General features: G+C 44.5%; 1 protein-coding gene across 3 annotated transcripts in view; it reads left to right on the plus strand.

Moving 5' to 3' along the window:
• Positions 1-6,054: 6,054 nt before the first annotated feature.
• ITPR2 (inositol 1,4,5-trisphosphate receptor type 2) overlaps positions 6,055-19,935 on the plus strand; it is a 243,028-nt gene continuing 229,147 nt past the window's right edge. For all 3 annotated transcript variants that reach the window (XM_084205579.1, XM_084205580.1, XM_084205581.1), the window contains exon 1: positions 6,055-6,431. In XM_084205579.1, coding sequence (XP_084061705.1) covers positions 6,340-6,431 — 92 coding nt within the window. In that variant the 5' untranslated portion in view covers positions 6,055-6,339. The remainder of the gene's footprint in view (positions 6,432-19,935) is intronic.

Below are 19,935 nucleotides of genomic sequence, written 5' to 3' on the forward strand. Positions count from 1 at the left end.
CTGGCACTTGCTCCCTGCAGGAATAGTGAGTTCATTTTTGTGCGCTTCCTGATGCTCGCTCTGCGGTCGGGAGCTGATAGAAGGCAACGCTTCAACTTCCTGAACCCTCTAAATAAAGCATCCTTTCTGTAGGGGTTGGTTTGCTTGGTTTGGTTGTTTTTTTTTTCCCCCCCGGAGAAAGGCACATTGTGCTTTCTGCTTTGGTTGGATTTTCGTGTTTGACTTTTTGAATGGACAGCTTTGGTGGTGGAACAGTTGGAAACTGAATCCAGAGAGGCTCAAGTGTATGGCAAGGGGAAATATCTTCACTGGAATGGCTTGGAGCAGCTCTCAGGAGTTTATTTACATAGCTGCTGTGTCGTGCCACAGCTCCAAGGGTGGCCAAGCTTCCTCTTTAATCTAAACTCCTTTTACTTAAGGTATTAATTCACAAATAGCTTCAGTTTCCTTTATTTCTAGGTTTGTTTCTTTCAAGAGATTATTACGGCCAGGCAGTGATTATTTAAATACTTGAATTAATAGGTATATTAGCTCTTGCAAATTCAGGTGTAGCAAAAAGCAAGTCAGACAGCCCCTGTCTGTTCATTCACACCACAATGTGACCCAGTGTGCCTGGGCAGTGAGGATGCAAAGCTCACACCCACTTCCTAGTGAAACCCCCAAGAGGTCGTCCACAAGAGGTGTTCATTTTCTAATGTTAAGAAAAATGTGTTTCCCTCCAAGGGAAAGTCCTTTACAAGACAAGGGGTTAGGAATTGAGCTGGAATTTCCTGTTCCTACCTAAGCTAGGTTGAATGAAGTAGGTAAACCAGCACTGAATGCTCCATATTCTGGTTTTCTCATTATTCTTAACCAAGTAATGACGCTTATTTTGCATGATTCATTGCTTTATTACGTTACTAAATCACATTTATCTCTGTCAGGCCTCTTTTTCCTGGGGTATTCAGCTGGTGTAATTTTTTTTTTAACCAAATGTTTGATATTTTCTATGGCTCCACCACCAACATATAATTTGAAACAACATCAGAAAGAGTTAACTCCCACAAGGAGAAAAAAGGCAAAATGAGTCCCCACAGCTGGCTATCTCTCAAGAAATCAGCTCCTGCTCTGACGTTTGCTACAGGCAAAGTAAAACAAAGCTCTACCAGCAGTAAATCAATTCCTGTGTGCGGGTACTGTCAAAAGGAGCTGTTCTGGAGTTCTCTGATGCAACCCGTGGGCCAAGTCACGCTGATTTTATACATCCCAGTGTTTTGAAATGCCACTGTGCTCAGGGAAGAGCTTGGCTGGCTCAAATATGAATATCCACAAGGTAATGGGTGTCTTCAGCTGCTGTGGAAAACTTCATTGGGTGCCTTGAAAAACCAGGCCTTCCTCAAGCAAGCTGTTAATTGTGCATTGCTTGAGATAAGTTTATTAAATATACTCCAGCTACACATGGGCTTTAAAATCAGAGCTGGCTTTTAAATATCAAAATGTCTGGAATGGTTTGTTCTCTCTCTTTTTTTTTTTTCCTCTTGTCTATTAAAAAGATAAGAAACAAACCCAAAGCTGTGAGTCCAAACTTTCATATAGCTTCATGCTAAAGCTCTGGGGTGCCTGCCTGGATTTTGGCCTGCTCCCATTGACATCTATTGTATAAAAACAGTTAAAGGCATTCTTCTCTTCCCCCTTTCCCCCTGCAGCTGGAAGGCACTATCCTCTGCTCTCAAGAAAACAAACATCAATGCTGCCTGTTGTGTAAGCCTCTGGTTGGTTCAGTGTGCTTCTCTGGAATGGCCCATATATCTGTAACTTCATCCAACAGGGAGGCTGTGTCGGTGCGAGATTAAAACCTTTCCAACCAGACAATTTTCAAATGTACAAAAAGCTCAGCTTCTGTCAGGAGCCTCCCCTGTTTAGACAAGGTGAGCAGGAAATTCAGACATCTTCCTAAGATGTAAGGAGTGGAAAAGGAGCAGGAATAGGATGACATTGGCCTATGTAACTCAGTGAGTTTTTGGCGTCTGAGGACTCTCTAATATTGTGTATTTTCACACCTAAGGTGCTGCAATGAGGTGTTTGTGTTGAACTCTCTGTGGACAAGCTGCTTCTCCTCTATGCCTCAGCACTGGAATGAACATCAAAATCTAGAACCTAGACATCAAGGTGAAATTTCCCTGCATTAAAATATAGTCAAATACTTCCATAAAGAGACTTAATGTCAGGGTACCACTGCAGAAATTGTTTGAATATTTTCTTCTCAGAAAATTAGTGACAGACCAGAAATGAGAGTTGAGAAAGGAAGACTTCCTCAATTTTACAATGTACAGAGGAACATGTGCACCAGGGCAGTCTGTCAGCACCAGCTGATGATTCCTGCATCTGGGTCCTGTCCCACAGCAAGTCTGTATTCCCAGCTTTGGAACAAAAGATTACCAGAGATAACTGATGGAAAACATATCCCAGTTATTGACTAAGCAGCCTCACCTTCACCCTGCAGGTAATTACAAGGTAAAAAATGTAGTAAAAATATCCATATTTATCCAAATAACCCATTTGGTGTATTTCTGCTCCAGATAAATGAAGCAATATTCCATTATAATCTCTGGCCCTGTTTTATCTTTTTCTATGTAGACTTGTTATGACAAAATCTCTTTCATTTTAATTAAATTTTTCCAGATACCATCTTCATAAAACTAGCACTCAGAGAGGCATAATCATTATTTTTAATAGAAGAGAGTTAATACTTGTTAAAAATGCTGGAGGATTGTCACTACTTATGTTTCCTGTCTCCAAGGAGAAGAAGAGCAAGGGTTCCTCAGATCTCCTTTTCCAGGGTGATCTTTCTACCAGTTTAAGACCTGGTCTCCAAAAGTGGGTAAGTGCTGGCTTATTTTGAGCATACAAATCACCTGAGATTATCAGGGTGTTTCGATGGCACAGGTTTAAAATGAAGCCTAAATACTTGACTACCTTCATGATGTTACTTTTTCTGCAAAACTGCTGATTTCATAGGACTTATTTTTAGTTAACAGCTTTCTCTGCTTGGATTGAGATTTCCCGTTCATTCCATGTTTACCACTGGAGAGCTACAAGGTGGCAACCGTGTTCAGCTGCTGGCACCATCCAGCCTGAGCCAAGATGAACAAGCCTAGAAGTGAAGGAAAATGCAGCCTGTGCCTTGATTTCCTTGGGGGGTGGGGAAAGTAGCAAAGAGGACTGCAAGTGTAGGACTCCTATCAGTTTCCAGCTTTGTCATGGCAAGCATATACCGAATATTTTCTAAAGTGACCCAAATTAACCTTCTTGTAATGGCAAAACCCGTGGGCCCCTTTCTGCCCATGCAGGCAGAGCTGTCAAGGACACAGCAGTCCTGCCTTGATGCTGACAACCTACAGGCATGTCTCAGGTGCCAAAGGACATTTCAAATGGCCCCAATAACCTGTGTTTAGGCAACAGAGCTGTCCCCTCCTGACAGAATGGTCCCAATGGGGCTTTGCTCCCAGGCACACCAAGGACACACAATCCTGCTGCTTGGCCAAGTTCTGAAGTTCATTCTCAGGAATACTCCCACTGATCTAAGGTATGCCAGGATTTCATTTACTGCTGGGAAATGTGAAACTGCTCTGGCTAAAGTGTCTTAATTAGGCTATTAGAGCCTGGTATAAAATAGCTAAGATAAACAGGGTCAGGAGGGCAAAGGATATTGTCAGTGCATTGTAAAGCCTTTGCTGCTCAGCTCAAGCTGTCCAGAAGCACATTTCCATGAAATAAAACACCGGAGCTCTCTGTGTGGTGGCTCCTGGAGGGCCCCTGGAGGGCCCCTGGGTCAATGCTTTTCACGTAGTCAGCATGTGGGCAAGGAGCCAGAGCTTCTCTGCCTGCTGGTGCCTTGTGCTGCTTGGACTTTCAGTTTCTAATTCCGGTGTGTTTTAACTTAGTCCAGCCCTGGGGTTTGCTGCATGTGTTCAAGGCAGTTTGAATGGCCTCATCTTTGATTTTCCTGTCCAAGGGCTGGTTCCTGAATGAGGTCTCTGTTCTCTTCATGGCACCTGTTCTCTTCATATGGTTTTTTCAGGAAGGATTTAACAACTGTGGTGACTCCAGGAGATTGAGCTGGAAGAATCTGGGGAAGTGTCAGATCTAGGGCCTATATTTGTGTGTACACAGAATCACAGGATGGATTGGGTTGGAAGGAACGTCAAAGGCCACCCAGTGCCATCCCCTGCCATGGCCAGGGACACCTTCCACTACCCCAGGTTGCTCAGAGCCCCATCCAGCGTGGGCTGGGATGCTTCCAGGGATGGTCAGCCACAGCTTCTCTGAGCAACCTGTGCCAGGGCCTCACCACCCTCACAGGGAACAAATTATTCTTAATATCCAATCTAAACCCATCCCTTTTCAGTTTAAAGCCATTCTCCCTTCTCCTATCACTCCATGCCCCTGTAAAAAGTCACTCTCCAGCTTTTGTGTAAGCCCCCTTTAGGTACTGGAAGGTGATATAAGGTTTCTCCAGAGCCTTCTTTTCCACAGGCTGAACAAATCCCACTTTCTCACTGACTCATAGGAGGGGTCTTTTTTGCATCCCAGTGGGTGCAAAAGAAAGTGGCAAATCCAATATATTCACCATGAAAGAGCAAAAGAGGGACCTTTAGAATGGCATAAGATACATCTAGATGCTAAGACCCCTTGTTTTTTTAATTTGGAAACTCATCATTTCTGATCACAACAATTTATGCTCAGACATGCAATAAGGTTGGAAGTACATCTGAGTGACTAAATCTAAGTGTGAAACCCTCAGCTTGTTTTGTTGCTCACTACTAGCAATCTGCACACTCCTGTAACTAGATTAATATTCGTATAATTTAAGAGTTAGTACTTGATAAGGCCCTTTTAAATGTTTTTTTTATTCCAAATTGTATTTTTTTAAAATACAGTGGTTAACAAATACTATTACAGAGTTTGCTTGTAATTTGGAGAGTTGTCTCAGGTAAATTACACCTGAAAAATCATAAAAAGTATATAGTTTGATTCTTAGAACCTTTAGTGAAAATCACATTTCTGCTTAAATAATGCACAGTATTTTTAAGAAGAAGAGTCCCCTTCTGGGGAGAGCCTCACCTTGGCACTTAACACTTCCACCCCATACTGAATGTGTGGTTTGGTGAGCTGGTCCTTGGCTTTGGGCAGTGAACTGAAGCAGAGTGTTGCAGCCCACCAAGCCCCTCTGGCCACCAAGGAATGGCCTGAAGCCTCTCTGGACACTGTGCCCTCTCCCAGCTGGACATGCTGGGGGAGCCCTGGCAGGGCCCAGGCTCTGCTCCAGGGGCCCGGCAATGGCAGCAGAGGAACGGGCAGGGACTGAGCCCAGGAGGTTCCACCTGGGCAGGAGGCAGAACTTCTGTCCTGGGCAGTGACTGAGCACTGAAGAGATTGTCCAGAGAGGGTGTGGAGTCTCCTCACTGGGGATATTCCAGACTCCTCTGGACACAATCCTGCACCCTGTGCCCTGGGAAGGCCCTGCTGGAGCAGGGAGATGACACCAGGTGACTGATCCACTGCGGCCCCTTCAGCCTGACCATCCTGTGATTCTGTGAACCCCTGCACAGCACTGCAGCATGCTCTGCTTCCCATTAAAAACAATAACTACAGGAGTTTGCAAGCTCAAACAGAAGGTGACACTTTTGGCGACCACACCAAGCACACTCTCTGGGCTGTGGGGAAGGGTCGCCATCCCCTCACGCCCCCCGGTTTGGGCTCCCTCAGCCGCTTCCCCCGCGGGTTCCGGCCCCGGGGAGCGCCCGCGAGGAATCACTGACCGGGGGGCTCGGCAGCCCCTCTCCGGGCCGCCCCAGGCCGGGGCCGCCTGCCCACAGGCTCGGTCCCCTGCCGGGGCTCGGTTCCCTGCCCACAGGCTCGGTCCTCTGCCCACAGGCTCGGTCCTCTGCCCACAGGCTCGGTCCCCTGCCCACAGGCTCGGTCCCCTGCCGGGGCTCGGTTCCCTGCCCACAGGCTCGGTCCCCGGCCGGGGCTCAGCTCCTTGCCCACAGGCTCAGTTCCCTGCCGGGGCTCGGTCCCCTGCCGGGGCTCGGTCTCCTGCCCGGGGCGGGGCAGGGGCGGGCGGGGGCGGAGGCGCGGGGGGCGGGCGGGGGCCGGGCCGTGCCGAGCCGCGCACCGCGCTCCTGTCAGCCCTCTCGGCACCGCCGGGGCCGCGCTCAGCCCCCCGCCCGCCCGCCTCAGGCCCCGGCTTCTCCAAGGATCGCTGTCATTTGCTTTTATTGTATTTTATTTTATTTTTAAATTTTTTTTTCACCTCGAAGGGGAGGAGCGCGGAACCCAGCTGGAAAATGAACCAGAATGTCTGAGAAAATGTCCAGCTTTCTGTACATCGGGGACATCGTGTCCCTGTACGCGGAGGGCTCCGTCAATGGGTTCATCAGCACGCTGGGGTGAGTGGGGCCGGGCGCGGAGCCGTGCGCGCTGCGCGGAGCCGGCCCGCAGGCAGCGCCGGCGGCAGCGGCACAGGAAGGGGCGGCAGCGCTGCTCGGCGGAGCGGGGAAAGTAGGAAGTGATGGGGAGCGGCAGGGGATGAGAGAAGTTCCCGAGCGGGGCCCGGGCGGCCGCGGTGCCGGCGGCGGTGCCGGGATCCCCGCTCGGCTCCTGCCGGGGCTGCGCCCCCGCGGCGGCCCCGAGCGCAGCACCAGAGCCCGCTCTCTGCCCTGCCCAAACGCCTTCCTATGGTCTTTATGTACAGCTGACCTTTTAATTAATTAATTAATTGTTTAATTGCCCGTCCGAGAATTTTTTGACAAAGACGTGAAAGGCATACCCTTTGCTTTCTTGCTCATCGTCCTAATTGGCTCATTAAATGTGTATCCCTTTACTTCAGGTTTTTGTCCGGCACAATCTGGTTGTCAGTGATGAGATATTTATAATCAGATGTTTAACTTCATGGGGATGCTTTTCCCGCGAGCTCTTTCTCTTTGCGAGGTGAAAAGATGTATTTTACTTCATTGAACCGCTGCTTGTCTCAGGTTTTTATTAACAGTGCCTGCTGCAGATCACTCTTTTGGAATCCAGGAGGGAAAGCCTCAGCGCAGAATGAGAAATACACTGATACATTTCTTTACGTTGATACATTTTTTAAAACCATACCGTAGTTCGGTTGCAGTGACCTGTCCGGAGGGTGCGGTGGTTCCCTCTGATGTTTGTAGGAGAGCTGCGGGAGCTTCGGTGACTTTGTGGCATGTCCTGAAACCTTTACCACTGGAAACAGCTCCTTTGCTGCATGGTTGTAAGTGATGCGATCAGCAAGGCGAGCCAAACTCTAGTAAATATCTGCTTAAACATTAGTGGTACCCTCGGAGTAGCAGTGAAACTTGCTAGGGCAAGTTAATGTGTGCCTGGGTATCACTCCTGTGTTTGTGTTAGGCTCCCTGTGTTCTGAGATCCCTGTGATGGGGGAACTGTTGGTATGAAAATGCGAACAATGAACGTCTAGATTAACTTGGTGTGCTGCTGTTACTGGAAAAGAGCTGGTGTTCAAGGTCTTTTATATATTTTGATACCTTTTTATTGCATCCAATCCTTCCCGTTCACTCTTTTGATCTGTTGACAAGTGTTTTTCCACGGTATGTTCCTCTATTTGTTAATTTGGCGCCTCGTCTCTGTGACTCCCCATGTTGTCTCACATCTTTTGTTTTGCTGACTCTTACAACTTTAAATTCCGTCTGAAAATGTTTGCTTTCTGCAGATGTTAATTGCTGGATATTGTTTCTTATTCTTGTTCTCCCCAGCACTTCCTTTTTGCTGGCACGGTCTGTTGCTGGTTGGTGGTGTTGTTGTGTCTCATCGCTGGGTTCTGTTATCCGGAGGAAGCTGCGTGTGCCGTGCTTTTGCTTTTCATTGTGTTCCTCCTTTCTGGGAACACCTGCTCATGGCATGGATGTTCCTGCTGTGACTGGTGCTTGGATAACTGAGCTTGTCTCTTGAATACGTGTTGGCATCGCCCTGACACAGTATTCAGACTGTTGATCCTCCCCTGATCCCCAGAGTTAAGGCAGGACATTTACTCCCAGTTTTATAGAGGAGAAGCCAAGATCCAGGCTTGCCTAGGGCACATGGGAGCTCTTTACTAGAAGAAACAAGTGAGCTCGAGCCAACATGTTCTATCCAGGCTCTCTTTTAGTCAGGAAACCCAGCTCAAAAAAACTACCTGGGATGAGACAGGAGTTCAAGAATGCTGATGTAGCTCTGTTGGCTTTTCAGCACAGCCCTTTTGCACCCTGCTCCCTGGCATGGTAAAGGCAACTGCAGAACCAGGAGGCTGGAGTGGAGGAGCTCTGGGAAGCTTGAAGTCACCAGTGGAAAACTCCCATGGCTACTCAATGGGAATGCTGACCTCTCTGCTGGTGGTACAAGAGCTTGGCTAAAATTTAAAATTGTGATGCCAAGTGACATTATCTGCACCAGCTATTGCAATTGCTGCCTTTGGACTGGCTGCAGCAACACAGGAGGCAGAAAAACCTCTTAAGTTCAGGGAAAAAGCTTGGCCAGCTGCACTTTTGGTGTGCAACCATTGCTGAACTCCTGCACCCTCTGTATTCCTGCGGGTTCTCTGCAAATCTCTGGAGAGAGGAGGCCTCACCTTCCAAAGGTGCCTCTAGTTGGTGAGGACACAGTGGGGTAGGATTGGGAATGATTACTTGCTTCATTTGACTGATGGGAATCCTTGTTTGATTACTCTTGCTCAGGTTGCTCAGGGTGCTGTTCTGAAAGGTTAGCTTGCCCAGCACCTTTCTTACACTACTGAGCCCACTGGGGAGTCTTGTGCTGTTTCAACAACTTGAAACCCAGCTCAGGCATAGTCACTCTTCAGCAGAGAGAGAGTCCTGTTTATTTTAAGCTGTCAAAGGCTAATTGTTTCTTAAATGAAGCATGAGCAAGGCCATTCTATAAATAAGGTAAAAAAGTGCACAGCACCTCTCCAAGCAGGGCAAGTCTGTCACATCAGTGGACATCACTCCTTGAAGGGTTGATCCAGCTCAACACATGAGTTTTAAGGGAGATTTCAAAGCATAGGCTGTTTCTTGAATTTTGGAGTATTTTTTCCTCACTTGCCAGTGCAGAAATTTTCACATGCTCAATGTCCAGATCATGTGTTGATCCAGGTTGATATCTGCTGTAACCTGAGTGAAGAAATCTTACTCTGGTGTAGTTCAGGAGATATAAACCATCTCTTTATAGGAGGCAGAGAATCCGTGGCCCTGTGTCCAGGTGAGCATGCTGAGAGGTGCTAGGTGAGGGCAGGAGTGCCTTTCCACATCTCCCTCTACAAAGAGAGTTTGAGAATTGCTGGAGCAACATTCTGACAGTGGGTCCTAAAGGCTTGGAACACTTCTTGGAGCTGGAAGAAGTCCTTGCCTTTGCCCTTCTTGTCTCTGAGTGGTTTCAGTGCAATAAACAGCTGCTGGATGTGAGCATGAAGGCTCTGCTTTCAGCTTTGATCCCTCTTAGAAGAGGAAACTGAACCTCTCTTGAGCATGTGGGGCTAGTGCTGTATGGTGGGATGGGAGCAGGGAAGTTGGGCACTGCTGCTCCAATTCTTGCTCCTCAGTCTATATTTTAAAAGAGAGCAGTTTTGCTCAGCTTTGGAAGAGGAGGTTTAACCATTTGTCTCCAGGAGAATGTTCCAGGCTGAGGATCCCACAAGGAGAGAGGCACCTCTGGATCATGGTAAAGGAGAGGGTTTCAGGCTGTTGGCTACTGGAGACCTTTGGATTCTTGAGGTACTGAGAGCCCAAGAAATTCCCTGCTCTTCTTCTTCTGCTTGGCTTTGGGCTCCCTGTGGGTTTAGATGCTGCTTTGAGGTGCTGATGATGTGTAGTCTGGCTTTTCTAATCTCAGGGCTCTCTGAGATTCCTCACTTGCCCTTCTTCCTTTTAAAAAAGGAGAATGCTTTTGGTAGCTGATAGTTGAGGAAATGTTTGGGAAAAGCAATTTACATCCATTGGTAGCATTCTGTCATTGCAAGATAGGTTTGATGCTGGATTATTGAACTGTGCTAATTCTGTAGGGCTTTCCCTTATTTCTTTAGCTTTTAGTGTGTTTTGGCTTCTGCCTGGTTGGAGGTCTTAGGTCCCACAGGACATGTGTGGCAGGGCCAGGCAATGAATCCAGTGATCTCACATAGTCCTAGGCTGGTGTTGAGATCACCTTTCCCAATATTTTGGCTGTGAGTACTCTCAAATGATGCCTGGTGGCAATTAAAATTGCATTAATCACTTATCAGTACAATGAGGGGGAAAAAATATTCTTCACTGGAGAGATGGAAAAAAAAAAGTAAGTAATGACAATGGCCAGGATCAGCTGTAGGAAATTTTGACGATGGGCCTGTTAGTCACCATGGGGAGCTGCATTCCTATCTCACCTCCATAAATGTGCAGTCAGAGATCTCCTGGAACATAATCAATGGAGCATGCAGCAGGACCTGCCTGCTCTGTGATGGATGGTCCTGGATGAGGAGGGGTGCTGAGACTTACTTCTAATAAGCAGCAAAAAAATTGTGTTGTAAACTGTTTTGGATTCATTTCCTTGCATGTAATGTTGATTTTTTTGAACAACTTCTCTTAATTTGTGGGAGTGCTTGCTGGAACTTTCTTACTCAAAACATCCCAAACTTATTCAGGTTTCTTCACTGGCTTGTTGTGAATTAGTTGTATTGTTGAATTTGGGCTTCACAGAGGGGTTGAGTCAATCATACTCTCTGAAGAGACAAGATTAAGTAGAAAGTGCTTAAGAAGCAGCATAAATCAAAATGTTGCAAGTATAGCAAAGGCTGAAATATGCCATCTTGGTGGCTGCAGGAATGGTGCTAAGACAAAAGATGTAGTGGCTGATGATGCTTCCAAGACACCCATGTAGTGTTTTCAGCAGTGCACTCATTTTTTCAACCTTTCTCTCCTGCTGTCTGTATGTGTAAGCTATGGTTAAGGAACAGAGTATCCATCCTTTAATTAACAGCAAACTTTTCTTTCATGTGCCAGCTGGAAAAAGGTAATTAGTCAGGAAAGAATAAAAAGCCTGAAGAAAGTGAGAGTGGCATAACTAGAATTAATCATAATTCGATTCTAACACATAGGGAATCAAATAATACCTAAAAGAGAGATGGGGTATGAATTTCAGATTTTCTGTGGGAAAAAGTACTTGTGTGATTTATTTCCTAGGTACTTTATCCTCTAGACTGATAGAACCAATGAAATTTGACAGTTATGATTGCGTGATTCTGATTTTTTTTTCCCAATACTGTGTGGGGGGATTGGCATTTTCAGGAATATGTTCTCTTGGTTGTCTCTCTAATGCAGCAGCCTTGGTGTGAATTCTGCAGCTGCTTTGAGTATATGGTGATGCGCATTTTTCAGCTGCACAGTGTATTTCTTTTCTGTGATAACTAATAAGCTATGCATTATTAACTACTGTCATTGATCTTACAATAAATGCCATGTAAGTGGAGATGTAGGCATATAAATACACCTCTGTATCTCACATACCTTGCTATTCAATCCATATATCAAAGCTCATATCCTCTGTAATTATCCACTCTCACCAGCAATTAGGCACCGCTCCAGCTTTTATAACAACCTTATTTTGATGCTTGCTTCAAATACTGTAACAGCAGTGCCATCTTTGAATAAACAATGAGACAAAGCTTTCCACAAAGCAGCCTCAGGGGAATGCAGCAGGCCATGAGCCCCAGGGGAAGTTGGTTTGTTTCAGAAGTTTTACTTGTTCACAGAGCATAGCCTCGGTGTGAGGGAACATAACATTAGACTTAATTACAGCAGTATGATTTATGAGGCTGCTTGCTTAAATGTAATATCCTTGGTTCAAAGGGCTCATTCTCAAACAGGGTCGGAGAGAAAATGGGGATTAGGGAAAGAACTGATTGATTGATGTGGAAGTGAGTTTATCTGCTGTGTGGTGGTAACTGGAAATAAGAGAGGACTTGGATTTTGAATTGAGACAGGTCACACAACTTCCGTAGTTCTCAGCTGGGCTGTGGGTGATGTGGGGAGTAGTCAAGAAAGAGAGGGGAGATTGTTTGACCTGAGTGACCTGAAGTCTTTTTTACCTTGCTTTTACATAATGAGGGGATTAAACGAGACCACCTGTGTGTGGTTCTTGGTGTCACTAGAAACCACAGTTACCCTGTATTTTAAAAGTACTGCAGAGGAAGAAGTCAGTCAATCTCTGACTTCCCCAGCCTGGAAGATTGTTTCCCAAGGGGCACAGGGCCCTTGGCTCAGCTGGGTGTTTCACAGCACAGCGAGGTCTTTGGAGCCCTCCCCTGCCCCTGCTGCTCGGCTGGAGCCTGAGCCTGTTTGTTGGGCAGCAGCTCAAAGCTGTGTCCTCTGCACTTGAAAGTCTGGTTTCTGCTTGCTTTGAAAGGTCTGCTACTTCTTGTAGCAGAAAAGGGATGTGGGTGAAGCTCCATCACTTGGATACACTTGGGATCAAAGTGGAGAAAAGGAAACGAACAGTAGTTCAAGGTTTATTTTTTACCTTGTCTGTGCTGTGTTTTGTCACTTGATCAGAGATGCATATTTTAATTCTGGTAAGGACATAATCCCCCTTATGACTGATTCCTTTAAACCTTCAAATCCTACAAATTTGTTATTTGTAAATCTGATTCTGTCTAATTACTTGAACCAGCAGTTCCACCACTATGTAGATGTGTAGGCACTTCCTGACACAGGTCCAGGTTTCAGCTGTTTATGGTTCTAAACCTTGATGTTTGGGACCCAGGGTAGATGCCTGGAGCTGAATGTTTTGCTGTAGAAAGTTACAAGTGAAATGGCCTTTCTGAGAACAGGATTAACCAAAAAACCCCAAACAACCACCAAACAAAAAAAGCATGGTATCCCCATTTTTCAAAAAACCCCAAGAGTCTTGGCAGATGAGTGCCAAGAGTCTTCCTGAGGGCAGGGCTCTCTCCAGCACCACTTCTCCAGCAGGGAGGGCTTGTCTTTCTCTGCCCCTGTGGAGTTTTTGCCCAGGTTTAGCAGGGGTAAGTTGAGGACGGATTTTACCCTAAGACTTCGTGGGCTGTTGTGATACCTGCCTCTTGCTGGGGGGCAGCAGTTTTACCTGGCAGAGGCAGCTTCTCTCTGCTGACACTGGGCACCAAGAGCCCTCACCCGGACCTGCATCTGTGTGGGAGGTGAATCCCAGTTCCCAGGATTATCCAGGTTCCTTTGCTGGGAGGTCACAGGAGAGTTTCAGTTGCTCAGCTGCTTTGTGCTCCCTATCTCTGGAGAAGTAAAAATAATTTCTGGTTTTAGTGCCTCAGTTCACTTCAAATAAGAAACAAACTGATAAATTACATCCTTGCAAGGTAAGGTTTTGGAAACAGAGTTAAACAAGAAAACCACAGGGTTAAAATGTACTTATTCATGCTTGATATTAAGTACTGCTTGAGGTTTTGAGGGGCTGTTTTGGCTGTGGTAGCCAAAAGGCTGTGTCAGGAATGGGCTTGTTGCTGCTGTTGCAGGTTTTGTGACTCTGTGCCTCAGTCTCTACCTACTTCTTATCCTCATTCGTTTGCATGTTTTGATGGCTGTTGAGTAGAAATAAACTGTTTTCCAAAGTATGTGATTTAAAACCAATTCTTTTTCATTGTTCAGTAACAAAGGAAAGAGGACTCTGAAGAGTGGGCTATAGGCTGCAGAAAAGAATGTGAGGAAAACAGCCTTCCCTGTCCTTCCAGTGCTCCCTTGCTGGCTGATGAAAAGGAGGAAGAGAGGTGTGTTGATGAATTCAGGATGAGAAATGAGCAGAGCAAGTGTTAGAAGGGAAGTGGGGCTGAAGAGCAGGAGCTGCAGTTACCAAGAGATCTGCAGCCCTTGCTGAGAGAAAATAGCTCTGAAAGCTACTGACAAACTCTGTTCTTTTCCAAGGGAAGAAGTCCTTTGCCACTGTTTACTTTGCTATTTCAAATGTTTGAGGCCTGTGCTAAGGCTGGTGAGGTTTCAAATACTTGAATATTTGTTTGTTTTTGTTCTGAAGGTTTTTGACTTTGTCCAGGAAAATCAATGTTTTATATCACCTTCTCCAAGAGAATGTCTGAGGTAAAATATCAGTTCCTCAGAAAGAAATTGCAGTTTTAAGATTGCCTGTGATAGTTTTTGAAACAACAAAAGTTAGATATAACAAATTGTGGTACTAGGTAGTCCTATATAATAAGGTTTGGAAAATTAATTTGAAATGTCCCTCTAGGTCATTGCTGCTGCATGAATGAAGGTACTGGGTTGAAATTTATATGAAATTCTTGGCAGGAGGAGGCTGGAAGAGCATATCCAAATGTGGCGGTTATCACTGTGGGTCCCTTCCAACTCAGCTTGCTCTGTGGTTCTGTGATTTGACACCAAGTTATGCTTCCTCCAGCTCTTTTCTGTATGATATTAAAACAGTAGTCAAGTTTTTGTTCTTTGACCTCTGACAGATAAAAATCAATGTCATTTAAAAGGAATATCAACAAACAAACCCTGAAACAAGGCTCTTTATATGCAACTCAAAATACAGAAACTTCTTGTGATCCAATGCTTGGCCCTCTTATCTTGATTTTCTCTTGGAGGCTTGTTTGAATTTCAAACAGCTTTTTTATTCCCTGCACTTGACACACACAAGTTAATCAGTGCTGCAGGGCAGTTGAAAGCACACAGAATTAGGGAAACAACTGCTGAAACTCTTAGTAAGCCCCAGATTTTTTATACCTGCTTCCCGCAGTTAAAAGACAGGAATCCAGTCCTTTAGAGAGGAATCCAGTTCTTAAGAGTAGATTTTGGGTAGTTGTGTCACGTTGAGCACTGTGATGTGGAAAATTTAACTTGGCAGCTTTAGAGGGCAGCAAAGTTGGATGTGAGCAGTATAATTTTGTCCTGAATCTTGCAATACCTGACTCGATTTGTAAAATCCCAGCTCCTACAGCTCTCTTACTTTTGGATATCTTCAGCTTCTCCCTCATGTGCTTTGCTAAAATATTCTCAGCCACCTTTTCAGTCTGGCATATATTTTTTTAATGTTCAGAAACTATAAATAAAGAGAGGAAGCAAAATCAAAGTATTAGGAAAGACTGGATATCCCTTGTGAAAACAGTGAAAGCAGATCTTTGTTCAGTTGTAAATGCTGAAAAATATTCAAATGCATCCCTAAGCAAGTTTCATTCTTCTGATCAAAAAATAAAAGTTTAAACCTTTCCTAGAAAGTTGTGGTATTAAAAAAAATCCTTTTTAATAAGAGAAAAAGGAAAACAAACCAACAAACTGTGTGGGCTGAAAAAAGTTAACTCTCTGTTAATAATATTTTCTTTGATGTTTTGGACAATTTTTTAGATTATCAGTTTTTTCTAAGGTGGTCTCAGTTTCAGCAGAATGCATTGTCCTTGCTTTGCTGCTTGCCACCGGTGAGGGTGCTAATCCATAAACTCCTGTTCCAAATCTGACAGGGCTCAGTGAGCTTGGCTCTTTACAGAGAGCAGGAAAGTCAAGTTTTAGTGGAGAGTTTTGTGAAATTTCAGTGGAGTAAAATGAGGTTTTCCATCAGGTTTGCTGATATAAAAATCAGGCACGGCAACATCTACAGTGCTTCCCAGGTTGCAGGCTGAACTTAGTAAGTCAAACTTTACTGTCAAACAGGTTTCCTCAGTCCTGGACTGATGTATAAGTATTTTGGATTTTAATGTTGCTGTGAGAACTGTAACTTCACTAAATACAGGAAGTCCAAGTTTCAAATGAGATTTTCAGGTATCTCTGCAGATATCCTTATGTACCATTGTAGCATGTTATTTATAAAGAACAACCTTGCCTTTAAATCATAAAAATACAAAATAACATACAGAAAAATTAATTATTTTTTTATTTTGGTGGTGAGGAGGTAGCAACTTATGTGTGACAGGCTGACCAAGCTGATTAAAGGGATGGAGCACCTCCCTTGTGAGGAAAGGCTTAGAAAACTGGGATTTTTCAGCCTGAAGGCAGTGTACAGGAAAGATGGAGAGAGACTCTTGACAAGGGTCTGCAGTGACAGGACAAGGGGGAATTGCTTCACACTGACAGAGAGGAGGTTTAGATTGGATTTGAGGAAGAAATTCTTCCTGTGAAGGTGCTGAGGCCCTGGCACAGGGTGCCCAGAGAAAGTGTGGCTGTCCCTGGATCCCTGGCAGTGTCCAAGGCCAGGCTGGATGGGGCTCTGAGCAATCTGGGATAGTGAAAGGTGTCCCTGCCCATGGCAGGGGGATGGAATGAGATGATTTTAAAGGACCCTTCCAGTCCAGGCCATTCTATGATATTATATATTATTTTCCTCAAAAAAAGTAACTCACAATAGTCATTGCAAAGCTTCATGGCAGTATTTCCTGGATAAGTGATTTAAGATGTAGGTCCTACACCTGCAGATTTGTGGACGTAAACTGAAAAGATGTAATGAGACAATTTTTTAAAAGAACCTCTTGAATAGGATACAAATTCAGATTTTTTACTTCCCTGGCTTGATCTTCATGAGTATTAAAAGGTAAATTAGGATTTGATCAAGAAACCCTGTCAGAGGCAGACACCTGGCTGTTCAGAGAGGGCACTGCTGTGGCCCCTGGGCAGCTGCAGGGTCTGGCTTAGAGGTTTGCTCAGTTTGTGTTAGCAGTGGCTTCTTTGCAGAAACAAAACAAGGTCAGGACCTGGCAGGCAATTAAGTCTTGTCTGTATTAACTTTTGTAGTTGAACAGGTTTTTCTGTCACTGAAGGCAAGGACCAATGAATGTCCCACACTCCCTCCCCCTGTAATAGCTGGGATACAGTAAAACCACGGTATGTAAAGTTTGGTGGTATCAGCTCACTTGAGGCCGTGCTGTGCACGGGGCTGGTGGAGTCAAACTCTGGGTTTCGTCTGATCCATTTCCTTTCTGTGCCAGATTAAACTGTCCCTGTGATTAGGCTGCTCCTAATGGAACTGTTTTCCCTGAGCATAGCTGGAAGTGGGACAGTGCTGGTTTGAGTTTTCAAGCATGGATCTAAAGTATGTTTGAAGGGAAACAGTGGATTAAGGGGTGGGACTCGAGCGGAGGAGCCACTTGCGCAAGGTTGTTGACAAATTGTGGAATACAACCAAAGACTCCAAGTTCTGGGCCATGCTCTTTTATAAGCATTGATCTGGCGAGCTGTTCAATGCATAAATTCTTTTATATTGGTTTATCTCACAGCAACTGGGCTTATGCCAGTAGTGACAAAGCTAGTTACTTCATTAAGGCTCCCACGTGTCAAAAGGTGTGTTGTTTTATTTTAAGTCTGTGTCTAAAGATGCAGAATTTATCACTTTGAGAAAACTGTGTGTGAAAAGAGTCTTACACTTGCTGACATTATTGTTATGCTCATCCATTCGGGGGAACCTCGTTGACTGATAAGTATAATTAATGTTCTTCATTTGCAATGGAGGTGAGGGAGAAAATCCTTTATGCAACCTGATAAGTGGGGCAATAGAAGTCACCACCCAAAGTACTTACACTTGGTAAAGCTGCATAAAAACTGGGCTGTGTTGCCCAAGAAACTTCTTAGAAAGAAATTCAGCATCATCAGGGCAAGGGGTACAGGCCTGAATGAATACAAAGAACACAAGAGAAAAACATCAGTCATGGACAAGAAAATCTGCTGACCCAAAAGCAATAAAATGACTGTGCCACTGAGCACTCTTCTCTCTGAAAACTGCTATCAAAGAAACTCCTGCTGTTTGATATGTCCCAGGTTCAGGAAAACAAGAATTCACAAGTTCTTGGACTCATTGGACTCAAAGATCTTAGAGATGTTTTCCAACCTAAATGATTCTATGATTATATAAAACTATTTCCAAATAACTGATGAAAAAAATAACTGACATAATCTCAAACTTTTCTTTATGGCAGAAACAGCCCTTACGTCTCCAGAATTGACACCATTACTTCTGACTAACAATAATCTGGCATCATGGGATGGATACAACTTCCAAAGTATAAATTTGGGACTGGTATTCGTGTGGATCCATGGTGCTAGAAGCAATCACAGAAAAGAGACCAGAGAGAATTTATATTATTTCTAATACAAGAACTGGAAGCCTTGGGGGTAGAATTAAACCAATAATAAAAATGCCACCTGGAAAAAGAGCTGGGTGCATCAGGAGGAGTCAAAGCAAAGACGTTTCCTAGTGAAACTTTGAGTGATGATTTTCAGATGAAAGGGAAACATTTTATGGGCAGCAATTAAAAACTGTTCAGGCAAGTTAGGGAAATGAGTGTCAAAGCCACTCTCAAACAGCAGGGTGGGGTCACTGAGTTGGTCAAAAATATATTTGCTGTGGTTCTGATCTATTTTTCCACAAAATATAGGTGAGGGGAGCTTTGGATTGCTTTGTGTTTGAGCCTCAGCAGAGACTTGACTTTTGGAATGACCTTGCAGATCAGTTACTCAGCTGTGGAAACACAGGTGTGAGAAGGCAAGGGGCAGCTTAGAAGGTAACAAAGTAGGTCAGAAATTTTTGACCTCTTTGGGGAGAACTCTTCTTGGTGCTTAAAATTTCAGATGTTTTCATTTTAATTTATCTGAGGAAGAAGTACATGGTCAGTACTGTGCTGAGGCATCTTGAGGGCAGCTGGCACATTTTGCTGAAGGAATTAATAGGAATTAAATGTGCTTTCATGGGTGCTCACAGATCTGGGAGCAACTGGGTCACCTTGATGCCTCATCCAAATTAACTCTTTGCAGATATTGCCTTAGGCAGAAGATCAAGGAACTATTTCAAGGAATGACTGCTGAAAAAAGCATTGCTTTTTCTTTCCTTTTCATAATTTGCAAAACCTTCTGAATACAGTGCAAAACCTGCAGAATCACACATCTGATGAATGTATTGCTCCTGGAGCAGATTGCAGAACAACCAAAAGCTTTCACAGACCATTTGGGCTCTTACGATCATCTGAAAGTGTAGCATCCCTTCAAAGTGGCAAGATCAAGGCTTCCTGATCTCATCAGGCAAGTTTGGACTTTAGAAATTAGGTAGTACACAGGTGGTTATATTCATTCAGAAATTGTATTGTGGCTTTGAAACTGCTGAAACGGGGGGTGCTGGAAGAGTCATGGCTGATTTGCAAAATGTATGATTTGGTGGTATGTAAGCAGGAAGTGGGAAATAGTGCAGGAAATGTGACGTTGGCAAGACAGATAAAAGAGAGAGAGCCCAGTGTCTTATGGGGGCATCACTGGAGTGTGTGGCTGAGGAGCTGAGGGTTTTCTTTTGCCAGAGAACTGGTAGTTATGGCTGTCCACTGAGACAGTTGTGATTTATTTCACAAAATCACCCAGTGCTTGTGAAGTCAGGCACCAAAGGGCTCTGCAAATAGGAGAAACTTGGCTGAATGACTTTTTTAGAGATAGAAACAAGAGTAAACCATCTATGGATCAAAGGAGAATTTGGAATTTCCAAGTATTTTGCTAAGTCTTTGAGATGGCAGGCTTGCAGAAAAGACACACTATCTCAATGTGCCCGCAGGCTGATGGGTGTGGGTAGAAAGGATCATTATGGACTTGTACCTTTAACTCTCTCATTTTATAGATTCAAGGAAATGAGGGTGCTGTGTCCCACTGCTTTTGAGGAATTTAAAACAGGAGTGGATGTGAATATGAATTATACTCCAGAAGTTATTTTATTTCAATATAAAGCAAATTCCTACATCATTAAGAACTTTTGGGGTGATGTGGACTGTGTAGAAGATCAAACACTAGGCTGGAAAAGCTTGTTCCAGCCTGTTCAGTAACATGAACATCTCTTGGATGGAATTTTATAGCAGAGCTTATGAAGTCCAGGGATTGACTGGATGTGAATGAGACATAATGAATCAAGGAGAATTCAGTCCCAATTGCCCTTTGTGCCTCCTTTTCCTAT

The sequence above is a fragment of the Fringilla coelebs genome (assembly GCF_963513975.1).
Source record: "Fringilla coelebs genome assembly, chromosome: 5".
NCBI lineage: Eukaryota > Metazoa > Chordata > Aves > Passeriformes > Fringillidae > Fringilla > Fringilla coelebs.